The sequence below is a fragment of the Tachypleus tridentatus genome, chromosome 13 (assembly GCF_004210375.1).
Source record: "Tachypleus tridentatus isolate NWPU-2018 chromosome 13, ASM421037v1, whole genome shotgun sequence".
Classification (NCBI taxonomy): Eukaryota; Metazoa; Arthropoda; class Merostomata; order Xiphosura; family Limulidae; genus Tachypleus; species Tachypleus tridentatus.
This window is the reverse complement of record NC_134837.1, coordinates 68,866,238-68,889,218: the sequence shown is the minus strand read 5'-3', so window position 1 is coordinate 68,889,218 and position 22,981 is coordinate 68,866,238. Positions and strand designations below refer to the sequence as shown.

Below are 22,981 nucleotides of genomic sequence, written 5' to 3'. Positions count from 1 at the left end.
AAGAATTTGAAACAGTAAGGGGCATTCAGTGTATGACATGGTTTTACAAGATGACACAAGGAAGCAAAAACGAAGAATAAAACCCATACTGAAGAAAAAGTAGCTAAAGTGTTTATAGCAATCTGTGAAAAGAGTCAAAAGTTAGAGTATCCCAAAGTAAAGCAACTATAAAGTTGTAATGAAAACAAACGTAGGTGAATATGCTGAAACGTCTTAATGCATGTTTACAAAGTGATGAGGCCCGGCATGGCCAGGTAGGTTAAGGCGTGCGACTCGTAATCTGAGGGTCGCGGGTTCGCATCCCCGTCGCACCAAACGTGCTTGCCTTTTCAGCTGTGGGGCGTTATAATGTGACGGTTAATCCCACTATTCGTTGGTAAAAGAATAGCCCAAGAGTTGGCGGTAGGTGGTGATGACTAGCTGCCTTCCCTTTAGTCTTACACTGCTAAAATAGGGACGGATAGCGCTAGATAGCGCTCGAATAGCTTTGCGCGAAATTCAAAAAACAAACTGATGATAATCATATGGTTTTGAACGAACTGCGCATGCACATTTTAGATCTAAATAAGTCGAGAAAACACACATAAATTATATTTTGTGCAATGTTCATTTGTTTTAGGAAATTACCCATGGATTAAGTGTCGTTTGTGTGAAATACTTTACGTATAAAAAAAAACAAAAAACTGAAATCGAAGCCAGTCGTTACGTGATGACAACAACACTGTCCGATCTTGTATCATACTCTTTGCATTAAAAAGTTTGACTTCGCAAAGAAACGGGTAAGGTGATTCTGATTAGAATAGCCAATATGTAATCTGGACGTAACTCGTGTGATGTGAGATTTGTTGCCTTTGATCAAGAAATCTGCGAGAAAAGTTCCGGACAGACAAATTAACAAATTCAAGCGTATTATTTATACAGATAAGAGGTATCAAAAGGGGAGATACCCCTAATTCAAACCAATTTATTCAATATGTTATAGTAAAATGCTGACATTAAAAATATAAATAAAAAGATTACACATAAACCGAACAATAATAAACATATATGCTAACACGTTCTGTTCATGATTTTTTCGACAGTAGAAGTCTCTTTTTTTCGCGAAATTTCCTTCCAAAATTTTTTTTTTTGTTCTTAATAAGTTGTTCTCAGATTTACTGTTCAGCACGTACAGAGACTGACATATGAATGTTGATACGAAATTTGAAAAATTGCCAAAAAATAACAATAGTAATTTTACTGTAATTTATTCTTGAAAATAAACATTTTGACGTGTAAATTTATTTTTTACGACAAACTTTTAAGGAGAAATAAAGCATGGCTGTTATATATATTAAGTTGATAGACAATGATTTATAAGCATAATGAAGTGATTTTATTTTGGGGGAGGAAACAGATCATTGATATATTCAAACATATACTATGTACCTCAACAATAAACCATTGCATTATACTATAAACCATTGTCTACCAGTTTACTAGTAGAGGTAACTGTGAATTAAAACATTAATTACAATAAAGAACTGAAACAGTTTAGGTGGACCTTGTCTGTGATACCACACAAGTAGGGGAGATCTGTCATCACATTTAATAACTTACACCCTGCTGTCAAAGGTATCCCCCCACCCCAAAATAATATAATAAAATCTTTTACAGCTTCTGTGTCAGTGAAATATGTACAAGTGAAGGGAGAGTTGCAGCACCGTCAGATCTGATGTTTCTGATAGATGTGCATATGTATATGTGTGAAACACACTTTCTCTGATAGTTATATCCTCCTTTTTAAACGTCACGACGGTAAAAAGAGAAGATAGAGTTGATAAAAGTTTATGTTACATGTAATGCTTACACTCGAGTATGCATGATTTAAGATTTTTGGAATGGAGGAAAATGCACGTAAAGTTTTAATATTGGAAGCTGATATTAGTGGTTTGTTTTAAAATGTGCACAAAACTACACAATAGTTATTTTTGCCAACCATCCTTAATTTAGCAGTGAAAGATGAGAGAGGCAGTTAGTCATCACTACCAACCACCAACTCTTGGGCTACTCTTTTACTGTTTGTTTTTTAATTTTGCACAAAGCTACACAAGGGCTGTCTGCACTAGCCATCCCTAATTTAGCAGTGTAAGACTAGAGGGAAGGCAGTTAGTCATCACCACTCACTGCCAACTTTTGAGATACTCTTTTACCAATGAATAGTGGGATTAATAGTCACATTATAATGCCCCCACGAGTGAAAGGACGAGCATGTTTGGTGCTATGGATTCGGACCCGCAACCCTTAAATTACGAGTCAAGCGCCTTAACCACTTGGCTAATCTTTTACTACAAATAGTGTGATTGACCATATAATTATAATAACCCCACAGGTGAAAGAGTGAGCATGTTTCACAAAGATGGGGATGTGAATCTATGTTCCTCAGATTGAGAGTCGAGTGCCCTCATCCACCTGGCCCAATATTACTACTAAAGCTAACACTACTGAAATAATGTAAGGATTGTCTAAAAAAGAGGTTTATTGTAGTATGAGAAGTACAACGTGATAATTGCCTTATTATCGGTGATTTACATCTTTTCATGATTTTAAGTACATGAATCATTATGGCATTGCTAATCCAAATTTGTTTTGAATTACATGGACAACATGCAGAATACATTATTTAATATTAGTTGAAGTGACTATGGTTCCAGACTTTGAATACCCCGTAACAATATCAAAAAAGTGGTAGTTAAAAAACTGCATATTCCTATTTTAACTGTTACAAAAAACAGTTAAAATAAGAATAGTTTGTTATTTAATCTTTAACAAAATAAACTTACATTTTCTTGCAAGATACTAAAATAACTGTAAAACAACGGTCTGTGATATTGTATTGAATAACTGTGAAACAACGGTCTGTGATATTGTATTGATATTGAATATATATTAATGATACTCAGGATCTAAACCACACAACATAAACAAATGTATGTAGAAGTATTTTGTTAATGTTTTAATAATAAATATTAACAACACATAGAAAAATAAACTGTTGAATTTCTCATGAACACAGTTAGGCACTGTGAGGTCAAATTTTAGTTTCGAATTTTGTTTTATCCAGGTACGATGGGACCAGCAATGAATTATCCAGAACATCCTTATGAAAATCAAATGGTAAGTTACAAAACTGAAGTTCAACATGAAATTATTTTTGTTTGTTACATGTTCTTGGTTGTTAAAGAATATGAGTAGTTTTCATTTCTTTCTCAGAAAAATATCTGATATATAGATACACACAAGCACTTGCCAAAGTGCACATGAGTAAATAGTGGGAAAGATCCAGCTCTGTGTTTATCAGCTTGTAATAACATCTAACTGAAGTTAATGTAATTTTCAACACTATAAACTAAGCTAATTTTTGGTTACCCTTGTCAAATATTCATCTGACACCTAAGCTAATCCTCGGTTACCCTTTAGAAATATTCATCTGACACCTAAGCTAATCCTCGGTTACCCTTGTGAAATATTCATCTGACACCTAAGCTAATCCTCGGTTACCCTTTAGAAATATTCATCTGACACCTAAGCTAATCCTCGGTTACCCTTGTGAAATATTCATCTGACACATAAGCTGATTCCTGGTTACCATCGTGAAATATTCATCTGACATCTAAGCTAATCCTTGGTTACCTTTGTGAAATATTCATCTGACACCTAAGCTAATCCTTGGTTACCCTTGTGAAATATTCATCTGACACCTAAGCTAATCCTTGGTTACCCTTGTGAAATATTCATCTGACACCTAATCTAATCCTTGGTTACCCTTGTGAAATATTCATCTGACACCTGAGCTAATCCTTGGTTACCCTTGTGAAATATTCATCTGACACCTAAGCTAATCCTTGGTTACCATCATGAAATATTCATCTGACACCTAAGCTAATCCTTGGTTACCCTTGTGAAATATTCATCTGACACCTAAGCTCATCCTTGGTTACCCTTGTGAAATATTCATCTGACACCTAAGCTAATCCTTGGTTACCTTTGTGAAATATTCATCTGACACCTAAGCTAATCCTTGGTTACCTTTGTGAAATATTCATCTGACACCTAAGCTAATCCTTGGTTACCTTTATGAAATATTCATCTGACATCTAAGCTAATCCTTGGTTACCCTATTTCAGGAGTTATCACATTGTGAGTCCTGAAGGAGTTAGAAAGATGAAACAATTCTCTCTTTTTTATCTTTTTTATAAAAACTAACATGTTGAAAGATCTATCTCCTTATTGCATGGTAGTGTAATATGGACAACATTTTTCCATTTGTTCTTTTTAATTTGTTTCAGAGTTATACAAAGGCTATCTGTATAGCTGTCTTTGATTTTGAACTGATAGATTAGTGGGAAAGAAAACAATCAACATCACTAACAGCCAGCTCTTGAACTATTATTGTTTGACTGAATGTGGGGTTTGATAATTGCTCTTTTCATGTATCAGTTCTCCAAAGTAGAAGGATACTTTTGTTTGGTAACAGAAAATAAACCATAAATCCTTTGATTCACAGTCCAGGTTTGGTAACCACTAACCTGTGCCTGAACCTTCTTATTTTTTTATTCTACCACTTTTGTAGCTAAGTGTTTTAAAGTTCTGGAATAATTTAAAAAAAAACTGTGGGCTCAAATTCTGTTACCTTCCACTACTCATTTGTAAAGAGATGGCTGTTGGTGGTGTTCATTACTAGATATATTCCATAGTTAATTATCTCAACATTAGGGACAGTTACTGCAAGTAGCTCTTGAGTAGCTTTGCATGAAATTCAATAAATGAATAAGCAAGATTATTGTACCAGACTTTTTTTAAAATAAAAGTAACTATTATACATTAGTCTTTAGTTACACAACAAGTAGGAGCTCTTAAATGACCTGTCACACAAAGGCGGAGGGGAACTAGACCAAAATCAAGTTTCAGAACCCTTGCCCTAGTTTTTTATGTAGCACAGGCAATAGTGAAACAAAACTAGTAAAGCTCACAAACTACTACAACAATAACTTTGGGTTTATTTTCATATTAAGTAAAAGTAATAAATGTTTATAAAATGAGAATCAATTGGTAACTTTAAATGTTTCCTGATTGCAAATAACTTGAATAATTACCATCTTTGGTAGGTTTTGTAGAACCTATAGCTTGTAGGTTCCTTTACAATTTGGTGTGGGAATTTACCATATTTGGTATGGGAAATTATCATCTCTGTCAGGTTTTAAAGAATTTGGTATGGGAAATTACCATATTTGTTAGGTTTTAAAGAACTTGGTATGGGAAATTACCATATTTGTTAGGTTTTAAAGAACTTGGTATGGGAAATTACCATCTCTGTTAGGTTTTATGGAACTTGGTATGGGAAATTACCATCTCTGTTAGGTTTTGTTGAACATGGTATGGGAAATTTCCATGTTTAGTAGGTTTCTTACAATTTGGTATGGGAAATTACCATCTCTGTTAGGTTTTGTAGAACATGGTATGGGAAATTTCCATGTTTAGTAGGTTTCTTACAATTTGGTATGGGAAATTACCATATTTGTTAGGTTTTAAAGAACTTGGTATGGGAAATTTCCATGTTTAGTAGGTTTCTTACAATTTGGTGTGGGAATTTACCATATTTGTTAAGTTTTATATCACTATAATATGGGAATTTATTCCTCTTTATAAATTTTTATGCAACTTCAGGGTTTTGTGTGATTACATCTTTTAGGTGTTATGCCATTATATTTTCAGAAGCTATGAAGACATTTATAAGTTATGCTTGGGAATCTGTAATTTGTACATCCAGTGAGTTAGAAACTGGCCACAGCTGGTAACATCTTCCGAAGACCTTAAGGTCTTGGAACCTATCAAGATCAGCTTATCCTGTTATATTGTATTTAAGCATATATGATTTTTTTTTCAAAAGAGAATCCTATTTTGTATAGAGATTGTTATTGTATGTTGTTTATATGCATTGGTTCAGTATTTCTAAACTTTCATTATTATTTTTCTGTAATGTTGACATAATAATATCAATATACTCTAGTAGTGTCTTGTATATTTTTACAGTTCTTGAAGTTTTATTTTTTTGAAGCTTATGTAGTACATGAAGTATGTCTGTAAGGATAATGATAAAACAAAGGAAATCTTGAAATATTAATGGTAGCTTCAGTGTGAATGTAGCACTTCCCAGTGTGTTTCTTGAAACTAAGAATGAGTAATGTTATTTTGTTTTAGTTTGTTGGGCCATATTTGTTTAAAGTTATTTGCTGCAAGGTGGTTGGTAGTATTAATGCACATAAGGTAAATATCAAGGTAATATATAAAGTATGTTGCATTAGCGATTTTTGTTTATATGCTTCTGTCCATATCACGTTTTTTGTTCTGCAGGCCTCTCATTGTCAGACTGCTGGTTACCCCACGTACCAGTCTTCATCACCATATCGACCTCATCCTGTCTCTCCACCTGCACATGCTCATCAGTACAATAGTCCTGCTGCTCATCAGATGCACTCTGGGGTTCCTTATGGTGCTACACCACAGATGTCACTATATGGAGTAGCTCAGAGCCCTTATGGACACATGGGTCAAGACATGTATTCAAGTCGTCATTCTCTTTACAGCAGCAGTAGTACTCGAAGCATGCAGCAGGCAAAGTCGGCTTGGGGAGATTCTGGTACTGGCTCTGATATAATGCAGTCGTATGGTCGACCGACAAAGTCAGCCTGGGGAGACTCGAGTACTGGTCCAGAGATAATGCAGTCATACAGTCGACCAACAAAGTCGGCTTGGGGAGATGCAAGTACTGGGCCTGACATAATGCAGCCATACAGTCGACCAGCCTCTCAACCTCCTGTCATGACCACTCCTCCACATATGCCACCACCTCCAATGAGGTCTTCCCCACATGCAACTATTAATAGCACTGGACCGCCTCTTCCTCCTCCTCACTTTAGACAGATACATGTAGGGTCTTCTAGCCCTTCCTCACACCCTTGGCACCAGTCACAGATACCCAGTCCTGGGGTGCTTCCATCCCCTAGAACCACTCCCTCACCTCTACCAGCTCATTCACGTTCTCCTGGACATGGTCAACCCTTCTCTCCACCTCCTGCTGCTCCTTCTCCTCATCATGCAGCTACACATCCACAACCTCAAAAGTCAACTCCTTCCCCTCCAATAGTGGTGTGTTCCACTCCAAATCAGCAACCCTTGTGTAATAGCCCAAACAGTCAGGGGGTGAGTTCTGACCCTTTACAGTCCCTTCAGAAGATGGTGATGTTAGACAATGACTCTGTTGGGTCTCCCATCAGTAGAGCCAGCTATGATATGGCCAACAGTCAGCCCACTACCCCTGTGACCAGCAGGTCTGGTTCCTACTTTTCTTCAGTGGAGCAGTTGGCAGGATGTGAACCAGGGTCTCCTTTTCCCACGTACTACAACCTAGATCAAAACAGGCTATCCACTCCTCCTCATTTAGTGGGATCTACAGCTACCACTTCTCCCTATCGACAAGGTTCAGAAGCAACCTCTCCTGGAGCACGGAGACCACCTATTGGAAATCTCAATCAAGATGATTCCTCTTCAGGTGCCCACATTAATGGTGATTCTCAGTCAACAAGCTCTGATGGGAGTCACCCACCTGGACGTCTGTCTTGTGGCAGTTTAAATGGAAGCCAGCAGTATGATCCTCAGCATCAGGGATTTGTTGATTGTGAGACCACAGACCTTTTAGAACACAAAGGGGACTCGAGCTTGAATCGTAAAGAAAATGGATTTAGTGCTACAGAGGCAACTTTTACTACAGAGGATCAACATTTTGAAAATAGAGAATGTAGTAAAGGCATAGATTCAGACTCAGTAACTCTGGGACCTCAGGATGATGTGAATGAGAAACCACTAGAACTATCGCATGGAAGAAAAAATATGACATTCAGAGAGTCTGAATTTGCTAACGGAGAGCTTGAAGTTAGTGTGGATAACTTAAAACAGTCATCTTTTCTTGCTACCTGCCCAAGGTGGAATAAAACTGTTGATACTTATAACTGTCTCCCAAGAGGAAGAGGCCACTTTCATGGAAGTGGTGTTGGAATTGGTCTTCAACTAAAACGAAGTCCTAGAAGAAGAAGGAGTGCATCAGGCTCTTTGGTTAATGTTATTTCACATTATGAAAGTGATGCAATTCAAAATTCCCCTAGAAGGTCACCTGGAAGGGGTCGTGGTCGTGGCCGTCGCAGGAAATGCAGTGGTGGAGGCACTATTGATAACTTCACAAATGATAACCAGTATGGGTATTATCAAAATTCTTTTATACATGATGATAATAGACATCTAGAACCATGGCATGCCATTAGTGAACAGAATGGTCCTATATCTGTTCACCAGCCTATAAAAGCAGGATTCTTCCCTGGTACCAGCCCAGCTCCTTCTGATTCTCGTGGAGTGCAAAATTCAACAGCTCAGATCTTTTCCAACAATACACCTTCTCCTCACCTTTCAGTTACTCCTGGTGCTCTGCTTCCTCTAGGAAACTCTCTTCAGTTTCCTCCAAAGAAGAAGAGAGGCCGGCCATTTGGTAGCAAAAACAAACCCAAGCCTCCAGGTATGGAAACCAAACGAAAGCCAGGAAGAAAGAAGAAAACAGAAGTTCTTCAGAGTGAAGCTGAGCAGGTTTCCAGAGGATATAAAAGAAGATATTTTAACGGTCCTTACATTCACATTGATGGAACAAAGGAAATGCCTTTATCCATTTCCATTGTTAACATCCCACCAAAAGAGGATATAAAAGAAGTAAAGAATGTAAAACAACGGAGACAAGTCCTGGATAGCAATATTCGCAAGAAACTACTAGTGCACATAAGTGCTCTGTCACCAATGTATGATGCTACCACGAAGGACAAGACCTGGGTTTGCGCCCTATGCCAGCGAGGGAGCCACTCTCGAGGGTTGGGAGATCTATTTGGACCGTACTACATAAATGAAGATCAAAGACCATCCAGTGAAGAAGTTCCCTCAGTTAAACCTTTCAGTGTAATAGCGGAAGCTTGTGAAACAGACCATGAAGAAGAGCTTGAGCTAGCACTTACTGGCAGAATTGAAGGAAAACCAAAGCCAGAAGAAGAGAAAGAAGAGTTCCTTAGAGCAAACATCAGTAAAAAAATAAAACAGGTTCGTACCAAGGTCTTAAAACTCTATATTTACTAACAAGCTCTAAAGTTTTTGTTTCTCATTTCAGTTAAATTATCTTTTCTATTCTTAATTATTAAAAATTGCTATCAAAACAAGATTTAAAACTGATGAAACTTTGTAGAATGGACGGCAACTTTTGTTTTTGATGTCTCGAAAGATGAAAGGCAGAAATCTTTCAAAACGTTGTCCTCTACACTTCTGTCTCCATAACAGGCAGTTGCCATCCATTCTTCAAAGTTTCATCATGAAATACTCTGCATAAACGATATATCATAGAAAATTTAAAGGTATTACAAAGAAAAAAAGCATGTGCTATTGATTACCATTATTTCAAGCTGCACAATCACTGAATTAATAAATGAGCCTAAACTTAGATGAGGTTTACACATGTTGTAAAAGTGCATTAAAATTATTTGACTATATTCATCAGGATGTCTTTTAGTTTTTTTACACCTTTACAAACACTGGAGACATCCAAACCTTTTGAAACTTTTTAGAGTTATTTTTTATCATCATTAAAGAACTATAACTACCACACTAAAATAACTGTGTTATAAGCTACTTTCCAGGGTTCACTGTCTTGCTGTTAATCATTTTAGTGCAAAAAACCCTGCAATGTTTCTGAGACAAGAGAAGATTCAGAACTTTCCCAACCAGACCCTGTTCATACTCCTTCTGAGGAAGAGGTGGAACGAAAGGAGTTTTGGGTGCATGAAGACTGTGCTGTCTGGTCACATGGTGTTTATTTGATGGGGCAAAAAATTCATGGGCTTGCTGGAGCTATTGAAGAAGCATCTGAAACTGTAAGTAGTAATGGTCAACATTGTAACTATAGACAAGTCAAAATATTCAGTTCTGATCTTGAAGAATTTGACACCTTAATTAGACAGTTAAGAGAATACCATTTTGATAACTTCACAAACAGAATAACCTACATTTCATAGTTTGTTACCTGTGTATTGACATAAATACTTGCCAAAAGTATGTTAACTAAGGACTACTTATTTATTTATTTGTACAAAGCATGTTTGTTTGAACTGAGATGTTTTAATTTGTTAGGTGATTGTAAAAAAGTTTTTCTATGATAAACATCACATAAATTATATTTAAAATCTGTCCTGACAAATCATAATAATTTAAATAATAAACATCAACTGGAATAATATCTAACACTTCCTATTTCATATCATATGCCCAATATTCAAATTTCCACAGTCTGTGCATGATTTTAAATGCTTCTGGTGGACAAGTATTGTCCCTATTCAAGTGTATGAATTACAGCAATATAAAACAAGTTACAAAGTTAATTTGCACTGTTTTAGTCATTGAACCTCAATTGAAGTCAGATCAGTTCCCTGTAGTTCATTTTTATTGTTCTCTTTTTTGTAACTTTTAAGTTTTTTTTTACTTACAGGGATATTATACTTATTTTATTTGTGGTTCTTGATGTTGGTGAATGTAACATTAATTTCTTGTTTGCATGTTATTGTATACAAGTTTATAACCGTCTAGTGGTAATGCTGGGAGATCAGTGGTATGTGCTCATTGACTAATCAATGAACTCCTTTGGGGATTATATTTGATTAATCAATTGCTACAGTGCTCCTCAGATTAGAATATGTACAAACAAAATAAGTTTAAAAAATTAGCAGTGGGTGCTGCAGAAAAAGTTGATAGCAAGACCTGATATCCAGTTACGTACTCTTTAGGCAGCAGGTCAGGAAGGAAAGGGAAAAAAGTTGGTAACAGTTACTGCCAGAAAGTTGTCTTTCATCTAGTCAACAGTTCACAAGGGGGGAAATAAAATGTTGATGATAATTCCTAGCAGCCATTTGCCTTCTCTCTAGTCAGTATGTTAAGAAGGTAAGAAAAACATTTGCAACGGGTGCTGCCAAACACTTTAAACATCAGTCCAAAAACTTGTCCGTAGCTATTGCCAACCTGTTGTCTTCCCTCTAAACATCAGTCCAAAAACTTGTCCGTAGCTATTGCCAACCTGTTGTCTTCCCTCTAAACATCAGTCCAAAAACTTGTCCATAACTATTGCTATTGCCAACCTGTTGCCTTCCCTCTAAACATCAGTCCAAAACTTGTCCGTAGCTATTGCCAACCTGTTGTCTTCCCTCTCATCAGTCCAAAACATCAGTCCAAAACTTGTCCGTAAGCTATTGCTATTGCCAACCTGTTGTCTTCCCTCTAAACATCAGTCCAAAACTTGTCCGTAGCTATTGCCAACCTGTTGTCTTCCCTCTAAACATCAGTCCAAAACTTGTCTTCCCTCTAAACATCAGTCCAGCTATTGCCAACCTGTTGTCTTCCCTCTAAACATCAGTCCAAAAACTTGTCCGTAGCTATTGCCAACCTGTTGTCTTCCCTCTAAACATCAGTCCAAAAACTTGTCCGTAGCTATTGCCAACCTGTTGTCTTCCCTCTAAACATCAGTCCAAAAACTTGTCCGTAGCTATTGCCAACCTGTTGTCTTCCCTCTAAACATCAGTCCAAAAACTTGTCCGTAGCTATTGCCAACCTGTTGTCTTCCCTCTAAACATCAGTCCAAAAACTTGTCCATAGCTATTGCCAACCTGTTGCCTTCCCTCTAAACATCAGTCCAAAAACTTGTCCATAGCTATTGCCAACCTGTTGCCTTCCCTCTAAACATCAGGTCAAAATTGGTGGTAGTGTTGGAAAGATTTAGTAAATTTTTTATATCAAAGAAACACTGATCCAATAATTTGTGATGACAAGAAAACCCACTTGTAGAGAAAAATATATATGTAAAAACAGCTGGTATGGCTTCGATGACCATAGAAGGTCGAAAAGTTGTTCGCTCCTCTACATAAAGAATTTTCTCAACTCATACCAGCCATTTTTACATATACAAACACTGATCCAGTCTTTTATTGCTATAGACATCAAACCTGAATCCCTCAAGTCATAAGAACAAAACTTTTGAATGGAGATAGAGCTACTTTCAAGGCTATGTGTAGCTTTATGCTTAACAACAAACAAACATAGAAATAATATTTGAAGTACTTGAATAGTTTGAATAAATGAAAGTGGTAATAATTGGAAACCCTAATTTAAGTTAGTTGTCTATTTTCTTAACAGTTGATTTAATCATAATTTTGATAAATAATAATTTTGGTAAACCAGTTACCTTATGTTACACTAATTGATGCAGTTACTGCTCATATGTAATTCTAATTTGTCTCTAATCACTGCTTTTCCTTTTTCTTTGTTGTGGTGCTACATTTTGGCTTCTGTACTATGTATTTCCAGGTTTGTTCGCTCTGTCAGATGGTTGGAGCAACAATAGGATGTTTAAACAAAGGATGTCCAGAACAGTACCATTACATTTGTGCCACTGAAACAGGTATTAACAGTATAGCTGCTCAAGTACCTTGAGTGAACCATTTCATTGTGAAGCACTGACTTTACTAACCTAAGTTAACGTATAAATACTGTTTACTAATATTGCTTTTTAACGTTCCTAGTCCGATACTAAATGTAAACATATGATACCCAGTCTAAGTTTATTGTATTTATAATATATGCTGGTTTATCAACATCAACATTTATGTCATACCATAACTTAATATGGTTAAAACTTAATTTCAACTTGTAAATTAATCATATCTCACAGATCCATTGATATTTGTTCAAATCATGATGGGTTGAAGTGGGATGTCTAATTTTAGATTGGCCATAATGACTTTTGATTTTAATTGTATTTAACATGTATTTTAATTTTTAAAATTTTTGGGTTTATATTAATATTTCTTTTAGTACTATAAAAATAATATCAGACGTATATATATACATATCTACCATCAAAACTTAGATCACAACTCCTAATCTATGATCTAGTGTTGAAGATAAAACTTTGTATGGATAACTTAATAACTTAGCGAAATATAAAACACTGTTAAAGAAATGTATGTATAAAAGTGTGAAAAAAAATTGGTAAATATAAAGCTGTAGTTCTTGTATGTGTGTGTGTATAACAGTTGTAAAATTGACAGTAGTCAACCAGTTTCTCACAAGTATTGAAGTATTAAAAAAGTGGTTACTACTGTTTCTGTAATCTTTTCCATCTCTCAAAGGAGTTTTGTTGTATTTTTTTGTTATCTTGTACTGAGAGATGGGTTTATAATCTTTGTTATTTTTCTTATGATATAGTGGTTTATTAATTCAAAAATATTTCTTACTAATTCTGTACTACAATTGCTTTAGTAATTTGTTACAATTATATAATTTTATAGAACATTTGATGTTTTTTGTACAGTAAAGTATAATATAAGCCCAGAATTATATTTAAAATGATCAATAATTATTATTATATTTGACAAAACAAGAGTTAACCTGTTAATGGTAATATGTGATAGGGGTTCTTAAAACAACAAATAGTGTGCAGTTTTTCTTCCATAACCAGGAAGATTTCTTTGCAGTAGATTTACCAATTTTTAACAAAGCCTGAAATCTTGTTTCTAATCGACTACGAGTTGCATCATTGAAAAAAATATTTCTTATCTTCTAGGTTGTGAGTTGGATGAAGGCAACTATTCTTTATTCTGTCCTAAACACAAGGTAAAAACCAACATGGAACTGTAACTTTTAACTTAATTTAATGAGGAAATCATAATGTATCTTTAGAGTATAGGAATAATACCTTCTCAAGTAATGAGATCATAAACACTGAATGAATAATCTTCTTAATATCTGATGTGTTTGTGATTTGGTTTTAGAAAGAATAACTGTTCATTCAACACTGTCTTTAATTTAGTAAGTTTTATAAATGCTAATTTTATATGGCCAGAATTTTAAACAAAGGTTTTTTTTTTCCAGAACAAAACTGAAATGCCAGGAGAAAGTTAAACGTTACAAGACTATGCCTGGGTGCTACAACCAACAGGCAAATCTCTGTGTTATGTAACAGTGTGTTACAGGATCAGTGTTGTGTTTATGTGTTTGCCAGTCTTATGGACAAACAGGCATGGCAAGTGGTCAATATTAACTTGATATGGCTGGTGGTCAATTTGTGTTTGTGTTTTTTTTTTTGTGCAGGCCAGAAACTGTACCTCCAAGACAGTGTCTGACCAGTTGAACCTGTGGAACTAGAAGAAGTCATATCATATGCTCTGACTTCCAGAAACTGGGAATAGAAAGTTTTATTACATTCAGTTAAATATCATCATTTAAATGTGAGCAGACATCTTGAAATTCTATTCTGCAGTTTTGTCAACAGTTGTGGAGTTTCATGAATAGAATTCATATGTATCTGCTGCTAATGAACATGTAAGCTGCACTACAGAAGACATGTTTTTGCTACAGTTTTAACAGGACATTTGGATCCTATATTTTGTCCATTTACTAACAACCACTGATGATAAAGTACAGGGATACATTTTCTCCCTTTGACAATTGCTGAGAGTAAAATAAGAATACACTTTGACCATAACACACTGACCATAATGTTTGTATCTCCTGACAACTACTGGGTTGTAGTAGTGGTACACTTTTATAGTTACAAAATGACTGCAATTTTTGTATTTACTGACTTCTATTAGGGTGGAACAGTGGTAAATTTTTACCATAACACTGACCATAATGTTTATATTTATTGACAACTATTAGGGTGGGACAGTGGTAAATTTTTACCATGACACTGACCATAATGTTTGTATTTATTGACAACTATTAGGGTGGGACAGTGGTAAATTTTTACCATGATACTGACCATAATGTTTGTATTTATTGACAAATATTAGGGTGGAACAATGATACAAACTTACTGTGACTTACTGGTTCTAGTGTTTGTATTTTACTAACAACTATACTGGGGATGTTGTGGTTTCTGTGGGGCATTATGTGTAGTTATGAGTACATCTGTTATGGATTGATGCAATTTCATTCCAGACAGACATTTTTAAGAGGTTAACATTCTTATGCTAAGGGATTCCTTGGAACCACATGTTTTAAACGTCTTTTGTGTTTAATTAATGTTACACTGAGACTCACAAGAACCAGCATGAAGTCAGTCAGTGCAATCTTATGGGAAACCAACACAGTAGTTATTGCTTTATTATAAAAGCTTTTGATGAGTGTGATGATGAGTAGCATATAGTTGTAAGAATTCACAGGATTGGACCTCGCTTATTATAGCATATAGTTGTAAGAATTCGCAGGATTGGACCTCGCTTATTATAGCATAAATAAAGTATACACAACATACAAGTTTTATTAGCATAAGTTATTCACTTTTAAATAAAGTATTACATCCATTACAGAAATTATATTTATTTGTTCCAATGAATAACATTATTAGCAATGACTTTCCAGTCTGTCTTTTGAAATGAAGAAAGCTTAAACATGGAGAAAATTTTTAATTTATTGTGAAATACACCTGTTTGGAGTTTTTAAGGTGATAATAACATTAATAGCATTTTGGAAGTCAAAGGATCTTCGTAGAATATCATTGGATACCTTGTTATAGTATATGTGGATGCTTTCTTTACACTGTTAACATAAAGGAAGAAAAACATTTTCTTGGTGGTGAATCTCAAGGATGCAACATACAATGTGTTATGATCTGTTCTGATGCAAAAAACAAGTAAGCTTTATGAACATTTGAAATTTTTGTGTTCCCCTAAAAAATTATACATACTTCCCAAAAAAACAGAATTTGGGATAAAGGATTTTCAACATATACACAATAGAGTGGTTAAGTGACAGAATGAAACAAAAGTATGAAAGGAAATGTTAATCATGTATGGTGGAGGCACATACTTGATGGACAGATCTGATGTGAAATTACTGTGAAGGATAACAAATGTCCAAATGGTCGATTAAGAGAAAACGACAGAATGAAAAGACTTATTAGTTACATAATGGTAGAAATGATTGGATAGAAGATAAATAATCACTGAAAATAGTGTTTAAAACAGAGGATAAATAATTATTAAACATTGAGAAGATAATCATTAGATAAGATGTGTTTTTAAAAGGGTGAGAAAACTCATGATAACTAGATATATTTTAGAAAAGACTGAGGAGAAAGAACATGATAGATTTTAGAAACAGTTGAAGACATTAATGATGAAGAGACATGATGTAGAGAAGAAACCAACTTGACAAGGTTGATCAGACAATGTCTTATTCCCAGAATGGTAAACTGAAGAAAGAGCATAGGTATACAGAAAGAATTTTAATGATAACACAAGAAGGTGGCTGGTCTGTTGTGGAGAAATTTAGTCTTAATTAACATATTTCATAAGTCAAGTAATTAATATCAAATGAAATAAACTGGCAAGACTAAAGGTAAGAGAAATACAGAATAAAATTATATTACAAAAATAAACTTTCATTTATTAGTATCTAGAGCTTGTTCATAAACATGCAAAAAACAGTAGACTAAACGGGGTGGGTTTATTGTTAGCTAGAAATAGAAATTCATATCTAAATCCATAAAACTGGTTTCCCTGGCTTTAGTGGAACCTGTTAGTATGTGTGTTTCTTGGTTATAACAATAGTATAGTGAACCAGAGTCACCTTGACAGGAAGTAGAGGTTTATGCTAGTCTAACCTTCTACTGTTTCTTCCAGCCTGCAGTCAATCGTTGTATGTACATAAAGAATGCTTAACTCAACTAAAAAGAGTAGAACGTGACCTTATCCGTATTTTGTTTTTTGGTCTATGTTGAAAGTAAATAATTGTTGTATAAATGGGTGTAGACTAGTGTGTTGTGTACATATATATATATAAATATATATATAAAGCTCTCTGTCTTCTCATCTTGTATGTTGTGACACTCAGGAGTCTAATAAACATCTGTTTTTTTTTTCTTTACAACCTTGTTTTCTGTCTTTTTCTTGAACCTGTTGTCATTATCTTCCTTCCACAAGGTTAAAAACCTTTGTAAGAAATATGGAAGTTATCCAGTCTTCTTTTTTTTTTTATGTAGTATGTGTGCAACTGGTTTATAAAAACGTTTAAAATTGTTAATTCAAAAATAACAAGTTTTACCAGTAAACCAGAACAGTTAATGGCACCACATAAAAGAAATACTATATTGTATGTGGTCCTCGAGTTTTGGAAGGTTTTGTTACACACAGTGGATTGTTTCTCTTTTGACTATTGTTACAGAAAGTCCTGTTTTCTTTATCCTCCCTCAAAATCAAAATTCCTGTATATCCTTAGGGAAAAATATAATGTAATACCATGTATGACCTTAGTTTAGATTTCACCAAATAAGAACATCAAAACAGCTATAGTTTAACTTTCTAATCCTTGTTTCACATGCCATAAAGAGTTTAAAACTGCAGCTAAATTTAAAAGCATTATTCAATTAATAGACTGTCAGTTATTATGATTAATAATGAAACCATGTTAAGGAAGATGGAGTTACCAATATCAGTGTCCTTGAAAATGCATTTAAAATAAGATCTGAAGGTTTTACCACTGGAAATTTTGGAAAAGCAGCTAATTGTAAACCATTAGATTAATAAAAAATCAAAAGTTTATCACTGAAAATGGCCATTAGATCTCATTCCTCACAAGACCCTAAACTGTTGTAATTTATGCTGGTAGGCACACTTAATAAACAAAAAATGTAACTTAATCTTGTATTATAGAATACAAGAGTTGAATAAATTTAATGGAGTTTTCTTGTGTAGGACCTGTGCAACACTGAATACAAAATAAGCTTTCACACCAAACATGCTTGCCCTTTCAGCCATAAGAGCATTAAAATGTGACAGTCAATCCCACTATTCATTGTTAAAAAAACAGCCTAAGAGTTGGCAGTGGGTGGTGACGACTAGCTGCCTTTCCTCTAGTCTTACACTGTTAAATTAGGGTTGGTTAGCACAGATAGCCCTTGTATAGCTTTGTGCAAAATTCAAAACAAAACAAACTGAACCAATTCAGCTGACTCAGTCTGTTTAATTGCTAACAAAAATCAATTTTTTTTTCAATCAAAGTTAATATTTATATTACATAGACATTTAAAACTTGAACTTGAAGGGGTGTGTTTTCCTACAGCAAAGCCACATCGGGCTATCTGCTGAGTTCACTGAGAGAATCGAACCCCTGATTTTAGCATTGTAAATCTGTAAACTTACCACTGTATCAGTAGGGGATGAACCTAAAGGGAAGTTACCAAACCGTGGCATGATGGGAAATGTTTTTTGCAGCTTCATGTACTTGTTTGTTTAGTTGCTAATAATAATTTAGACAATATGCTGAAGAATAGAGGTTAAAAAAACCTTTTTAATATTTAGTTACTTTAAACGTTTTCTGCCCCAGGGTATAAAGATAGTGTGCATTTAACTTGATAAATACAAGAATGCAGAAAGAGGAACAAGTTTAAAAAAACAAAATCTGTAATAGTTTCAAACATTTCTCAACGTAAAACGTGTTTGGTAACCTGCTGTTCAAAAACATGACATTGATATGCCATTTCATTAATAAACAGCTATATTACATGGTGGACAACACAAGAATATAGAAACTGATTAATTCTCTGCACATCATGTTATCAAACAGCAGAATGACAGAGAAAAAATAGGTTTAACCCTAAATTATATTATACTAGTCTGTCTAAACTTTAAACTTTGAATGTCAACTTTTTAGCATTGTAAGTCTAAATTTACCACTGATCACTAGAGAGATTAAATGCCAGGGAAATGCATTACCAAATAAATTCAGTTACATATAAAAAATTAAATTTTTAATAATGTGATTAATTTTCAAAGCACTGATTTTTTTTATTCCCTAGAAAAAAAAACATGTTTATTGGAAGGGCTAAAGTCCAATAATTTCTTAACACAGTCATCCCCTGTAGGGTAACATAGCATTTATCAAACATTGAAAGTTGATCTTGTAATGATGGAAAATGGTTTTAAAATTTCTTAAATCTTTTTAGAAGGAGCAAAGATATTAAAATTACTTAATATTTACATTATTTATTTCCATTTAAAATCTAAAAATAAATTTTGTACACAACATATGAACCTTTCCCTTAATCCATCTGTGTACTGCGTTTCCTTCTTCGTGTTCCAAGGATGACATAAACAAGTCAAAATAACATTTTTTATCCGTGTTCTGTGATAAGTTTGGTGATCTCTACAGATTTTACTAATGATCCTTTGACAGTAATGTTTGTACTTAGTGATGTAATTTTGTAATGTTTGTATTTACTGGCAACTGTTACATTGGTGTTGTGAAACAATTATAGAATAACAAATTAACCACTATGTTTGTATTTCTGACAATTACAGGAGTGGAGTAGATATACCTTTAGTCTAGAATGTATAGTTATCAGATGTTACATGGTAGTTTAAAAGCATCTATGAATGAAATTAAATAATGTATCAACCATATCCAGCATCAACTGTGCCTTCATAGAGTGATATACAGCAGTGGTGTAGGCACTATTTATGTAACGTAAGAGAATAGTAATGAATGCCATTTTCATCAATTACAGATGAGAAGTTTATGGTAAGGATTAATAACAGTATTATCTATTTATTTCTAACTCATTTTTTTATTTAATTTATTTAATTAATGATATATTGGGAGTATCTTATACAGTTACTAGGTCTGATTGAATACTTTCTTATTACTTGATACTAATTAGTTATTTTACTACATTTCAGTGTAAGTTTCAAAAAAGTAATGATTGGAAGCTAATCTTGGCTCATCTTTAAATAAAGCTGGTAGTCACTTGTTCAGGGTTTCCAGGTTAGGAGTGGAATCAGTTATTCTAATTGCTTCAAAGGCAGGCATCCAGGACTTAGTGATTTCTGTGTTAGGTTGACAGTATGTGTATTACCAGTTAGGTGGTTGGATTGAGTTTCTTTGATCTTTCTTTCTTATGTGCAGGTCATATCTAATTAGGTTAGAGTTCTTATTATTTTTATTGTATGGTCTTCTCCATTACAATGGGCTATTGTAAACAGATTGGTATTACACTGTTGCTGAATTGTATTTCTACAATGTAATGAAGACTACATTCACAATGAAATATAAATGGTGCTTTTGTCTTGGACGGGTCTCGAGATGGTTTCTTGTATACTAACTGTTATAGCTTCTGAAGTTATATTGTTCACATATCTTCTGTACATTTTCAGAGAGACCTTTCATATATACATGTTGTTAAGGCACAACTTCATAAGCACCTTCAGTATTAAATACCTTGTCTGTTCTGGATACTGTGGTAGTTCACAGACACCTGTAACTGTGAGTGCCCTGTTATACAAGTTATGCACCTTGGTAACCATCATGTCAATGATTGGGAGTTTGTTTTCTTCTATTTGTATTGTAAACTGTATCACTGGATGTTGTAAGTTCAGGTGGTGCATCTTACATTTTCAGAAATGATGGTTATCAAAAAAATAAGAAAAGCGAAGAAAACACATATCACACATAACCATAATTTACTATCAATTAATAATTAGACTTAGGTCTCTGTAGAGTCTACTAAACAGTACTTTGTAATACATAACTTTGCTGTAAGCACATTTATAAGTTAAGGGATTTAGAGAGACTTAACCATAAAACAGTTGAAGTCAATTTCATAATTCCTCAATGTCTTAAAGTTAAGTCATCTATCAACAACCCACAATGTTAAAGACTTAAGTCAGAAACTTAAAACTATACTCCATCATATAGACACTAAATAACATTAACAGTCCATATCAAATAATATATCAATCAAGTAAGAATCTAAGAAAATGTATACAATTGGTCAAACTTCACACCAACTTGTATATCACAAAAGTTCATATAAAGAAACTAAATTCACTCATCAGTTCTCTGAACTAGAAATTTAGAGACATATGCAGTAATACATTTGCATAAAATCCATTAACATAACCATAAAAACATATTCTACATAAAGGATTAAACTTTGTTCCTACCTATATATAGCTACAACCACAGTAGACAAATTGGAGCCTACCAGATGGGAAAACAAAAAAGCCAGCTGTCCAAAAGTTATGACAAGTAAAAACATACTAAAACACTAAAAGAAAACATGAAGTTAATAATAACACTATAATAACAGAACTTGAACTGAAGATCCAGTCTGACTCAACAACCAACAGAAAGATAAAAACATGAAAATTACAGGAAACAGAAACAGTCAAACAACTTATAGTACACATCTATGAACCACATAAAAGTCACAAACAGGGTAACCATAGTTACCTCTAGAGATCTACGGTCTTCTCTTAGATAGTTATTTGGTAGATAGGATATCTTTAGTTCAATATACCAAAAAAAAAAAAAAAGACAGACTATTTCTGATGTAATCTAACCTATTCACTAAAATACCAACACAAGAAGCATGGATACTCTTTCGACATTGTGAAGACCCTAACTGTATGCACCTGACAGTGTCAGTGATAACATTTATAACATCCTGAAGACAAACACACACTACCAACAAAAAGAATACTTATCATGTGCTCATTTCAACCAACAATGTTTATTAACTATGACATGGAACATTTGAAAGAAAACACCCTCAAACCAGTTACTCCTGGACCGAAAATCTAGCTTGTGTATATGCAGATATATTGACAAAACATCAATAATATGGCCATACTGCATACAGTATTCCAGGATCACAAACCGGCTGCCACCACCACAGAAATAACACACCTCTGAACCTTCTCAGATGAAACAGTAGATTATAAGCCAACTTGTAGGCTCTAAACTAACTAATAGCTAAATTATTATAAATGTGTAAGTAACTTATTGTGACAATGTAGGATTTGGATTTCAAAACCTTTAAAAACACAGAATGCTGCTTTTTCACTGCACTATTCAGTCTGCTTGGTCTAATCTGTCAAAAACTTTATTGATACACACACACACAAATACCTTAATAAATAAAAATTGTATACAATAATGAAAGAATACTTCAGTATTACAACATCCATACTTGAAATCATAAAAAAATGATTTTATTTTAATATTCTGAAACAAGGAAATACGTCAAACACAAACGACTCACTAACTTGCCTATCATTTAAAGAATTTTCATCAAATGTAGTCTTATCTGGTTATGATCTCTCTCACCTACTAGAAAAGCAATGTCCTAAAACAACATCTGAAAAATTTTACTATTTTATTTTACCAAAAACTTACTGGGAGTTATTATGAATCTCCTTTCTGATAATCAGAAATAGTTTGGTCTTCCCACTCAATATTCATGAAATATACCCTAAATTTTGTTTGCCACTCCAACATGATGTATCTTCAGGTCTTAGATGTGAGGATTAGGGGGTTGGACAAGCGAAAGATACTTGGTAACATACTGGCCAGGCTTGAAAACAACTCCTCAGATATTCCCTAAGAAATTCAAATATCCTGGATTAAAAATAATGCTTAAGACTAATACACATACAAATGTGTAGCTATGAATACACATATTCAATACGTTGGAATAACAAAAACAATTACAAATGTTTAGCAATAAATACACATATTCAATACGTTGTAATAACAAAAACAATTACAAATGTTTAGCTATAAATACACATTCAAAACATTGTAATAACAAAAACAATTACAAATGTTTAGCTATAAATACACATTTAAAACATTGGAATAACAAAAACAATTACAAATGTTTAGCTATAAATACACATTCAAAACATTGGAATAACAAAAACAATTACAAATGTTTAGCTATAAATACACATTCAAAACATTGGAATAACAAAAACAATTACAAATGTTTAGCTATAAATACACATTCAAAACATTGGAATAACAAAAACAA

At 33.9% G+C, this 22,981-nt stretch overlaps 2 protein-coding genes across 16 annotated transcripts in view; one reads left to right on the top strand and one right to left on the bottom strand.

The window, feature by feature from the left end:
• Window positions 1-17,040, top strand: part of LOC143239599 (uncharacterized) — a 123,556-nt gene extending 106,516 nt beyond the window's left edge. For all 10 annotated transcript variants that reach the window (XM_076480836.1, XM_076480828.1, XM_076480829.1 and 7 more), the window contains 6 exons: window positions 3,104-3,156; window positions 6,394-9,171; window positions 9,792-9,995; window positions 12,472-12,565; window positions 13,730-13,779; window positions 14,038-17,040. In XM_076480836.1, the coding sequence (XP_076336951.1) occupies window positions 3,104-3,156; window positions 6,394-9,171; window positions 9,792-9,995; window positions 12,472-12,565; window positions 13,730-13,779; window positions 14,038-14,067 (3,209 nt within the window). In that variant the 3' untranslated portion in view covers window positions 14,068-17,040. The remainder of the gene's footprint in view (window positions 1-3,103; window positions 3,157-6,393; window positions 9,172-9,791; window positions 9,996-12,471; window positions 12,566-13,729; window positions 13,780-14,037) is intronic.
• Window positions 9,674-22,981, bottom strand: part of LOC143239601 (FERRY endosomal RAB5 effector complex subunit 3-like) — a 67,551-nt gene continuing 54,243 nt past the window's right edge. For 4 of the 6 annotated variants that reach the window (XM_076480840.1, XM_076480842.1, XM_076480839.1 and 1 more), the window contains one exon: window positions 22,034-22,548. In XM_076480840.1, coding sequence (XP_076336955.1) covers window positions 22,456-22,548 — 93 coding nt within the window. In that variant the 3' untranslated portion in view covers window positions 22,034-22,455. Of the gene's footprint in view, window positions 9,994-20,395; window positions 20,553-22,033; window positions 22,549-22,981 lie in introns of those variants that run through there. The other 2 variants (XR_013021258.1, XR_013021259.1) reach the window with 2 other exon arrangements.